General features: G+C 33.6%; 1 protein-coding gene across 1 annotated transcript in view; it reads right to left on the reverse strand.

Moving 5' to 3' along the window:
• The window catches only part of Hrs (Hepatocyte growth factor regulated tyrosine kinase substrate), a 34,250-nt gene extending 25,561 nt beyond the window's left edge, over positions 1 to 8,689 (reverse strand). Inside the window, exons 1-7 of the mRNA XM_071588947.1 lie at positions 8,468 to 8,689; positions 8,139 to 8,223; positions 7,918 to 7,993; positions 7,625 to 7,813; positions 3,475 to 3,624; positions 2,357 to 2,481; positions 2,191 to 2,269 (exon numbers count right to left, since the gene is read on the reverse strand). Of these exons, the coding sequence (XP_071445048.1) occupies positions 2,191 to 2,269; positions 2,357 to 2,481; positions 3,475 to 3,624; positions 7,625 to 7,813; positions 7,918 to 7,993; positions 8,139 to 8,223; positions 8,468 to 8,501 (738 nt within the window). The 5' untranslated portion in view covers positions 8,502 to 8,689. The remainder of the gene's footprint in view (positions 1 to 2,190; positions 2,270 to 2,356; positions 2,482 to 3,474; positions 3,625 to 7,624; positions 7,814 to 7,917; positions 7,994 to 8,138; positions 8,224 to 8,467) is intronic.
• Between the last annotated feature and the right edge of the window lie 2,815 nt (positions 8,690 to 11,504).

Genomic DNA, 11,504 nt, shown 5'->3' on the forward strand with positions numbered 1-11,504 from the left:
AGTATCATGGATGAATAACATCAATTTTGCAGGCATTGATCCATTTACGCCGTTGTTAATAAAAAAAAGTTTTCCTTATTCCCAAACATTTTTTTTATGCTAAGGTCTGTAAGATGATGGAGTCATGCATCTGGGACATAAATAAAATTACATATGGTGCATTGGGAAGCATTAAAGACAACAGGGCAGACCACAGATGCATTAAAGTTTAAAATGTCAGGCTGAGCAGTAATTGCTCAAACTTCTGTTGGCTATCTGAAATGTTAATGAGAACTGAAGACCTACCAATTTCCTTTTCATGCACATAGTTACCCTGCCATGGCGTGTAACATTTGGTTCAGAATAATTTAAAGGGAAATGTTCCAATTCCTATCCTCTGTCTACCATCCATTGTTGATATGGCAGCAACATCAAGCAGATGGGTGTTGCATTTAAATAAGGCATTTGAGACAGCTTCTTTCAAAATTATGATTTTCATTCAGTGTTTCATAAAAACTTGAAACTTGTATATAATCCACTAAAATGAGATTTAGCAATGCACCTTTTCAATATATATACTAGTTAGACAAATTCTCCAATTTCACTATCATAATGCTTCATTCACTCCAAAAGATTGTCTAGTTGCAACATTTATATGATAAGTTTACATACTTATATGAAATTATTTAAAAAGTATAAAACCATAAACACTGTAATCAACCGGAAGTTCCGTTTAGTAGGTGATGATAAGAGTTCACCCAGTACTCAGTCCAAGAGCATACAAAATTCACATCCGGGTATGGGGCCAGCTCCTTTCCCAGTGTTGGTTATGGTTTCCCATGAACATCTGGTACTCAAAAATCACAAAGCTTGGGCCAGGAACACCAATATAACATAAATTAATACCTTAACATACACCACTAAAGGAATGAATTCACTCCCTCAGACTTAAGCCCTCACCATCAAAATCCTTAACAATAAACTTCAACCCCATCTTAAAACAATTCAGTCTACTCATACATTCAAGATCAAAGTAAAAAGCTGTATTTTAAAATATTCTTGATTATTATTTGCCAATAAGATGATTTAACATGGCACTTTACCAATGCTCAACTGTCTACATTTAATTATATTTTAATGTACCTCTGTAGCAGTTATCTACTCTTATCTGTACATACTTGATCTTTCCTTGATGTAAAGATGCAGCTCATGAATTGCCAACAGTGAATAAATTTACATTATAGCTCCTAAAACATTTTGAAATTTTCAATGCAAACATAGGATCTCTCAAAATTACTGCAGGTTTTGCCTTTAGAATACCAATAAGGAATTTAATACACTGGTGGAAGAGTAATATACTGATAATATGAAAATAATTTGCAGTAGCATACTACATTATTCTTCACTGTCTACCTGCCATGCCTCTTTCATTAAATTCCAAGCACAGCTAACAATGGAAATTTGGCTCTTTAGTCTCACCATCCAGAAAACAGTAAAATGAGCAACTACTTATTGCAATGGATTGCTTTAACCCCCAATCAATCAGCGTTTAATCTCACAGAAAAACAATGAATTCAGCGCACATATCTTTGTTCACGCCTGTTTATTTTATCGTAATCTAATCATTAAAATGTCCACGTTTAGTTTCAACAAGTATTTATTCCATTATACTGCAAACTTCATTTTAGGCACAGTAATCATGCAAAAAATCATGCCGACACAAGGTATATTGTCATGTTGGCTGTCAGTGAAAATATCTGGGTATAATTATATTCCTATAAATCAATGGTGCAATTGATTCCATACAATGTTAAACATAATAGTCATAAGAGGATTAAGTGTATTCAAAAAGCATAAATCAAACGAGGAGGGGCCGCCAAAGCAATTGGACGTTTAGTCACATAATAGAAATTATTCCATCAATGCTCATAAGAAAAACAATACCATAGTAATAACATTTATAAACAATTCATTGAGTATCACATAAAATAATAATGATATTCATTACCTATTATTATCAGTACTTATGAATCCAAATTTATCAAATGATCAAATTGCTCTAACAGCAATTAAAAAATCACCAATTATTTAACTAGACAAATTTTTAATTAATTTCTATCAGTGGTAATTAAATATGCCTTATGTAAAATGTAAAAAATATAGAAATGTAAAAATGAAAACTAAAACTTAAATTCAGCAACTTTCATTCACCTGGGTCTGCTGGGCCAAGGAGCTGGAGATATATTCAGATGGAAGGTCTCCTTCAGTTTTCGATCCAGAGGCAGAGGGTCTAATCAATTACAAAAATATTTTTATGAGTTGAACAATTTTCACTCTTACAAGATCTAATGCACATTCAATGAAATATTTTACATACTTGTTGACTTTTTCATAGCATGCTTCACACACTCTCACTTCTTTCTCAATTCCAAATTTCGGCAATGTTGATGTTTTTGATGAACACTGGTTACAAAACACCTGACCACAAGCACGACAATGGTGCTAAAGAAAATAATGGGTACATAGGATGAGTATATGAGTGGATACTAAAAGAGTACAAACTGCAGAATTTCTGAGAATCAAGATAAAACTGACTAGGTTTATCAATTATGTAGTGAAAATTATCATGCAATTAAGGGAACTTTTGGAAACATTTAATGCATTAAAAAGTAATGAAGTTTATGGATTATTAATTCTATAAGAAGTAACTCATGACATTGATAATGTTCAACGATTTTCATTGCCAGAATACACTATGAATCATCAAGCACATTTTTTTAAACAAGAAAAAGAAAAATTTAATTACTTTTTAAACTAGAAATTAACATTTTTGGTACTTTATTTGAGAGATGGTTGAGGCTGATACTTTGCAGCAATCCATTTATAAAGCACAAAGAAAGAATGACGGACTACGTTTCTACAGGAAACAAATTACTTTCCTATGGAAACGCCAAATCTTTGAATCTTTACTTGTGCTTTATTTATGGTACTTGGTAAACATCAAATATTCATTAATTCCACTATTATAAGTATACATCATAATAACTTCACAGGGAATGCAGTAATACACGAAAGTAACCAGTAACAAACCAGCCTTACCAATAAGAAAATTGTCACCTTGAATTGACCATCTTAACATATTAGTACTTTTCATTCAAACTATCTTCAAAATTCCATTTTAGGAAAAATATTTTAGCTTCACCTAAACATTATACACACATAGTGCACATCCAATTCATACAACCGGATTCCCTTAAGTCCAGAAATTAAAAATATAAATGACCATAATGATTTATCTAAGAGAAAAGAAGGATATATTACAGCCTAATTATTTCTAAGTTTGGCTGCAAACTGATGGCATTATTGGCTCTATTGCATGGCCACATTCACACACTTTGAAATGTGACACATAGAATGAAGTAAAGTTTATGATGGGGACCACTCAGAAATTTCTACATGGACTACTTTTCTCATTACTTAAATCACCATGTTTACCTTTCTTTGCATCACACTAAAAGGAACACGGCAACGGTGGCAGCAAACTCCATTTTCCCACTCAGGAGCAGTGTCAGCAGAAAACATAGCATCACTTTCTTTTAAAGTTGGAAACTTATACCCCTCAGCTTTCATTATATTGACTGTATCCTGAAAACATAGCCATACAGATTTATTCAATTATTTGTTACAAAATCATTAATAAATTTATCCAGATTTAGCATGTAACTCAGCAACAGGAAACGATTCAAAGGAAAGCTCTGACAAGACAAATTGAGAACAAATTGTAGATCTATATTTACAAAAGCTTACAAATTTAAAATGATACACACACACATTAAAAGAGAATTTTAACCCACTAATTATAGTTGTTCTTTTCTCTCTGCAAAAATACTGACAACAATTCATTTCATAGTTAGATCAGTAAAATTACCAAAATTAGTGGAATCATAGACAATTAAGAATAACAAGTATGGAAGAGACCACACAAGAATGCCCCTTTTGATAACTGTGTACTGCTGTGAACTCAACTGAATATAGCATGGTTTTAGAAGTCATTAATCAAAACTACTGCTACATATCCATCAAATAAGAGTATATTACGCTCAGTGGGCAATGAATGTGAAATACTATGATCATTCTATGATTTATCTATGACATTTGACCATATCCATCACTATCAACTTCTTACCACTTTGGAAAGAGTGTAAATTACAGATTTCCCTCATAATTGGCTGAAGTGAAATGTTTAAAAATGACACTCATGTCATCATGCTGTCCTGTGGGAGTTCTAGGTTTCCTAATAGGAACCTCCCTAACTTCACACCAAAACTAGAAACCAGAATCTTCAATCAATGTTAGTTGTGGTAGCTGCGAGGGTATCTGTTCCCTAGGTTAAGGGCAGCCAAATAATAGCAGAATGCACTGGAATACCACTGTTATCATATGTTACCTGTGTATGTGCAAAAGAAAAGAGAAAATATGCATTCTTCAACTACTAATTATACATATGCTGATAAAATAGTCCTCCATTTGGATTCTCAAGTGGTCATTATACCAAGAAAACATATCCAAAGATGAAAATGAGAACCTGGATTGTGAGAAATTTACTAAAAGATGAAAAACTGTAGAATCTGATAAGAGTGATGGAGAAAAACAAAATGGACAATATAGGAGCAAGAGAAACTAGATGGGAAGGATAAGGTGAAGCAGATTGTGAGATGCTACATATAATTAAATTTAGAAATAAAGAAGTGATGGGGTGGATGTAGAAAAAGAAAGAAGATGGTTTAAGTGATGAGGAAAGTGATGTCTAACCATGATAGTGTTAGCAGTGGAGCTGGAAGCAATCAATATGCTATCAAACAATATGCTAATAATCAATATTTGTATATATATGTGTGTGTGTATATATATATGTATATATATATGTATATATATATGTATATATATATACATATATGAACCATGAACACAGCAATCAACCCGAAGGTTGGTTTGGTAGGTGCTGGTAGAGTTCACCCAGTACTAAGCCTGACGGCGTGTGAAATTCACACATCAGGGTAGGGGGGCCCTGTGCCGGTTATGGTTTCCCAGGAAGATCTGGTACCCGAAAAATCACATAGCTTGGTAGAGCTGCAGGTGCCAAGAGTGACTTGCCCAGGAATCGAACCCCAGACCCTCCAGTCAGTAGTCCAACGCTCTACCCCCTGGACTACCGTGACCCACATATACATACATGTATGTATACATTTCTGTATATATATCCCTGCCATGGACTACAACCTGGACGTGGCGGAATTGCTTGTGTGTTCTGATGATCCCTATAGCTGTGCTGGCAGGAGTAATGATTATCACTCCTGGTAGTGTCACCCATGCCAGATTGGTCGAAGATTAGGAGCCAATAAGAGGCAATACATGGTTGTTTTTCTTCATTGCGAAGCCCCACCACATACAGCAAAATCTTCGTGTGACTTTGGAAGTACACAGCTGGGAAGTTTTATCTCATGCGGCTAACTCACCAGACTTGGCTCCCAATTACAACTTGTTCACGTTGGTGGGTCCCGCACTGGCTGAGCAGGGATTTGGTTCGTACAAAGATGTGAAAAAATGGCTTCATGAATGGTTTGTGGCAAAAGGGAAAGATATTTACTGGTGTTAACCACAAAATGCCAGAAAGATGGAAAAAATGTCTAACTAGCAATGGAGCATACTTTCAATAAAGCTCTTTTTATCATTCTTCTGATTTTTTTAAAATCCACATTTCATGCTTGTACACCTGGTATTTCCAACAACTCACTAGTCATCAAACTCAGTTTATCTGTCAGCTGGTGACATTTTCTTAACAATGATACTTCCTGTTGATAAGCCCCATGAAAAATTCAACAGCTTATCTCTTGATAAGTAATTTTATTAGAATGAATCAATTTTTGCTTTGAAAAGCATATGGTAATGCCTTTTATGTACTGGCTGCTTCTGGAATGACTAGCCATGAATTATTTATTCTATTCAATCTTAAGAAAACAGCCTACTAAAATTTCTTTAGTAGAAGTACAGCTTTGACACCAAAGGACTTTCATCATAGTTTCAATCATATGGCAGATTCCTTCATAGGAATATGACGTGATAATTTAACACGCACAATGATTAGTTTAGCATTGAGAATAAAGCCTAGAACATATTTTAAGAGGTTGATTATTTTCAAAGACTTTTTTGGGCAAGGCCATTAGCAGCTATTGAGTTTTGTCCTTGTTTCAGAAAAATTACTGGCAGAACACCATTTTTGGAACTGATCAAGAATAATTTCTGATGGAAGTTTATATCTTTATCTTCTGGTCAGGTTTATATCTTTACCCCATCGGATAAAACTATTGTCATCAGCAAATGGTATTGGGAATGTTACATGGCGGGTCATTGACCATAAGAAGAAATAGCGATGGTGAACCATGCAGAACACTAGTGGGTACAACGCAAGTTTTTGTGCACCACAAAATGCAACATATTGCTTTCTACTAGACAACTAAATTTTATCAATTCATTCTGAGTTTAGCACATCATAGTATTCTCATTTTTTGCATAATATTACTTAGAATACATGAATCAAATGTTTTACAGATCACATAATGTCAGATTAACATTCCCCTTATCTTTAGAAGCAGTTATTACTTCATAAATAACCACATCCAAGGTGGTCCATAAACCAGATTAAAAGCCATTAAAAGAAAGGGAAAATAAATGGTAAATATTCAAAGAGCTCATTAAACGAAGAACACAATGTTTATTTCCACTGTTCTTTACGTCTGTACTTGATGATGACGCCTAAGCGTTCCAACTAGTAGTACAAAAATAAAAAACAGTGAAAATACACATTGTGTTCTTGATTTATTGAAGATGAACTTCCACAAAGTTGAGCTGGAAACAATTGAATACATCGATAGAGCTGTTCTTTAATAATGATTTCAAAGAGCTTAAAAAGAGTTGGTGCAAAATAAATATTGCGATAGTTTTCGAGGTTGTCCCTGCCATCCTATTTAAAGAATGATACTACTACAATGCACACTAAAACATCAGGGAAAACTCCCTCAGCCCAGTACTCATTTATGATAGCAGCTAATGGTTGAGCAATAAATACTATCACCTCTATGAGAAGGTTATTTGAGAAACAATGAATACCCCTGATATTTAAGTCTTTGAAATTACCAATAGTTTTGGCTATATTATTCATAGTTTCCAAATTAACTGTCGATTTCACACTCTGCAATTTCCCACATGCAGCGGAACTATTCACAGCTACAGTATTTACCATTCATCTCATTTTCTTCATTTAAATTTGGTGCACATCTCTTAAAATGATACGCATATAATCATATTTTCAACCAATGCAAAACGAACTCAAGTTGATGGGGTGCATTAGCCATTACTTGGTAGAATTACAATGACCAAATAGATTGAGACTATATGTGATCGTAAAATTTCTTATGGAACATTATGAGAGTTGCAATAGTTAAATAGGGTGAATGCAAGAACGAAAATTTTGGACAAATCAGGCCAGAATATAGAGTGGAATTAGGAAAAGAGGATTATTTCAAACTGCTAAGGGTAACAATAGCAAAGGGAAACAATAGGACAAAACATCAGTAAATTTAAATACCTGAACAGCTCTATATTTAGCACTGTTGCGGAATGCAGATGCCCATGCCTGTATAAGCTCAAGGACTTTGTTCTTAAAATTTTCATTTGATGAACTTTTTACTAATTCCTTTAGTTGCTCCATAAACTGCTTTGTGGCAATTTCATCATGAATTGGAGTTCCACAATTCTTTACACATGATTCTAGGACCTGGAAAAGTGTACATATACAATATTAATATGATTTTTGGCAATCATTAAGATTTGAATGTTATTAATGGTTTTCAAGAAGATTCAATTGTCACTACATCATACCTGAAGCCCAAACATTGCAACATGTGGGTTGGTGTTCGTAAGTTTCTTCTTAATGGCAGCAAGGGCATACTTCGGCCTGAAATGTCACAAAAATTAGCTCAACTTCAGCTGTCTATCTACTACTATTGTAGTAGTAGTGATACATAGTGCGTCTTCATTAGGAGCATATTTAACTATGAAGATTATATACAAAACAGGCAAATATTTTTTCAAAAACTTACTGACAATCATTTTGACGAATAAGATCACATAACTCAAGAATTGCAGTCCAATCGGGTTCCAAACGTAAATTGCTGGTCGCTTTGTCTAAAAAGATCAAAAGAGCAGTTTAAAATGAGAGGCAATACATTAATACGTCAAAATAAAAATTCAGGCTACATAATTCTGATTCCCACCGGTAAGCGAATAAGGATGATTCATTGTGTCATGACATGTCCAAAATCATACTAATTAGAACTTAACTCAGACCACACACCAAAAATGTTACGAAATTGGAATCAGGTCAATTTTTTTGGAAAACTATAATGATAAAATGGTATATTATAATTACCCAGCAATTTATCAAAATTTGAAGATCGGAACATGGTTTGACAAGTAAAGTTTATCAGTCAACGAAGTTCCAAAAGAACCTTAAATATTCGTCATAGCTTCTCACTGCATGAAGTGTAAAGACGTATAATTTATATTGTCGTTTTACAGGTAGCTATATTCACCAATGAATTATTTACACTAGTTATTGGCATTTCAATATTATCAACACTACCTCAATGAATTACCTCATGTCGTAAACTAACGTAGTACGTAACTTAATTTTCGGATTAAACTCAAATAAAGTTGTTTATCTTTCACCATAAATCACTATAAATTATTTATCATTTTTTAAATAGTTTATGTCAGCGATCGAAGCAGCCAACAATCATTCCATTTTCATTTGACTAATTTAAATGTTGATTTCCTGTTCACTTAAAGTAAGCGGGTTATTTGATTTTCATGTTCATAATCTACAAAGGAAATTAAAAAAAAAGAAATTTATTTTTAGAGTGACCAGGAAATATTATGTCAAAAATATAAGATTGTTTTTAATTCATATGGGTGCCTTAAATATTTAATTTGATATAACTTTTCCCATAATTTAACTGCTGGTTGGGTTAATTAATAATTTGTGTAAGAACTATTATAGCATGAGAGCAACTCACACGTTGTTGGGTAAATGAAAATTTAAAAATATAAATTTCATTCAAATAGATGGGTGGTTCACCTTGGAAATTGCCTCCATTAGATGTTCATCAAAAGTTTAGCAACGCATTATAGTGTTATAACTCCTATTAGCCAGTAGCTAATTCAGAATATTATGTAAAATGTTCATGAGTTTATCAAAATAAGAAAACAGTATCATAATAATGTAAATACTTCAAAATAAATGAAGTTTTCTGCCCTCTACACTCTCTATGCCCTCCATTTGTAAGAAATAATTTAGCCTATTTCCCATTAAACTAATTGGGTACCTTTCTTTTAATAAAATTGATCCTCGTCTCATAGCTGTTACAATAGTCCTGCTAATCTAAGTAAGGACTGCCATCCCTTGTCTAATTGGCTAACTAAAGCTCAATCAATACCATATCTAATGGACATGATCAGGCATTTACCTGAGAAGAAAGGTAGCATAAACCACCTATATTACCATGGTTTCCTTCAGTAAGGTATACTATATACAGGTAATTGGGTAGGTTTTTGGATGGTCCATAGTGCCAATTATCTTTTGATTAATGCAAGAATTTCCCCATTTGCCCTAAATTATTTCCTTCTTCATAACTTCTACCTGCCTTTATTCTGTCTGAAAAGCCTATTTTCTTCTTTCATTTTCCCTTCAACATCCCCCTACCTTACCTTATTTCCTGTTCACTTTCTCTGCCTTTGCAGATTTCTGGGAGCAATTTCCTTTCTTCATACACCCCGTTTTAACTTCTACATTTGTCTTCCTCTCTGTCCAATAGGTATGGTGAACAATTGTTTACTCTCCTTCTATTCACTCCCAATTTTTTCTGGGGTATAATCTTTTGAGTAACAGAAGAGCAGCCTCTAAAATTTTATTCTCATTGCACAAATAGTTAAAGCCATTTTGGGGGTATTTATTAGATCTCCCAAATAGGTGAATATTTGGTTGTCTTCAAATCCTCTCTCCTGTACCTCTATCCACATGCATGTTATAATTTTCGATTTTCCAAAATCTTTTCTCTGTTCCACATAAGCCCTACTGTCCATTTGTACACACCAAATAGTAGTGAGAAAATTCATCTAGATGGGTAAACCTTTAACTGTTATAAGTAAGACCCTTATCATTATGCCACTCAGATTTACAATTAACTTCCGAAAACTATCATTTTTCACTCAGTATTCAAAATTGAATTACGCTCAATTTTGAAACAGCAAAACGATTATTATGTGGATATGTTCTTAGGGAACAAACTTTCAATATAATAATTTGCTAAGGGATTCTTCATTTTTGTCGTCTTGCTATCTTTGAAATTAGATTGTGTACCTTTTTTTGTCTATGTTCATAGCCAATTGTTGACAGGTTTTATCTTGTGATCATTTGAGCAAAAAAACATTATCTTCTCCTACCAGCTTAGGGAAGGCTTTTAATGGATCCTGGCACTGCAGTGCCTACTGAAATGGCACAATTCTTAAAGATCACATTACATATTACCATAATTCATTCTTTCTCCCATACCAAACTGATCTAAGTCTGCAACATGTGCTCTTTTTCAACCTTAAGTTGATGATACGAAGTATATTACACTACATGCTAAATGAAATTTAATAGTTCTCTGGTTACTATAAGGCCTTGAAATCCTATTTGATATGCTTTAACAACCCCATGAATATGTGAGAAATTCTTGGAGGAATGGGAAAAGGTATGGCCTATCTACCCAGTGTGAATTTTTCAAATTCTGCAGCATCGGTTTAAGGGAGTTACACCCTATTCAAACAAATCTTAAGGTAGATTAATAATTCAGTTCTCCTCTAACTGCAATATAAACATACTAGTCAAAATTAAGATATTGGAGCAGTTAAGGATTCCCAGAACCCAATTCTCACATATGGAGCCCACGTTTACTTTTTATAAATTTTCTTGCAGAACCAGAGTTCTTGGAAACAATTGCTATGGTAAATGAATGTGGCCGCAACACCCAACATTTTCACGTTCCAATCCACATTAGTTTTTAAACATTCTGTTCCTTAGGACATATAGAAATTTTCAGTCACACATTGTTTAAATTTTAGGCTTCTTCTATTGCCAATGGAATGTCCATATGCATGCATAATATATTTTCTGTAAAATGCATTCTCTTTTCTCATGGGGAATCAAGGGGCAGGTTAATTCTATAATTAATATCAAGGGACCAGCATTATAAGAGCCATGTTATAAGTTATGCCAACAAGTTTTATGTTAATAATTAATTTCCTTAAGTCTGCGGACTATTTCCATGTTTCATAACTGAACACACATTGTCAGTACAAACATAACTGCAAAAAAATCATACGACCAAAAATGGGTTTAATCTATGATAACTTCACCCGAACTC

This window comes from Hetaerina americana, unplaced genomic scaffold, assembly GCF_022747635.1.
Source record: "Hetaerina americana unplaced genomic scaffold, ioHetAmer1.1.p SCAF_30, whole genome shotgun sequence".
Taxonomy (NCBI): Eukaryota; Metazoa; Arthropoda; class Insecta; order Odonata; family Calopterygidae; genus Hetaerina; species Hetaerina americana.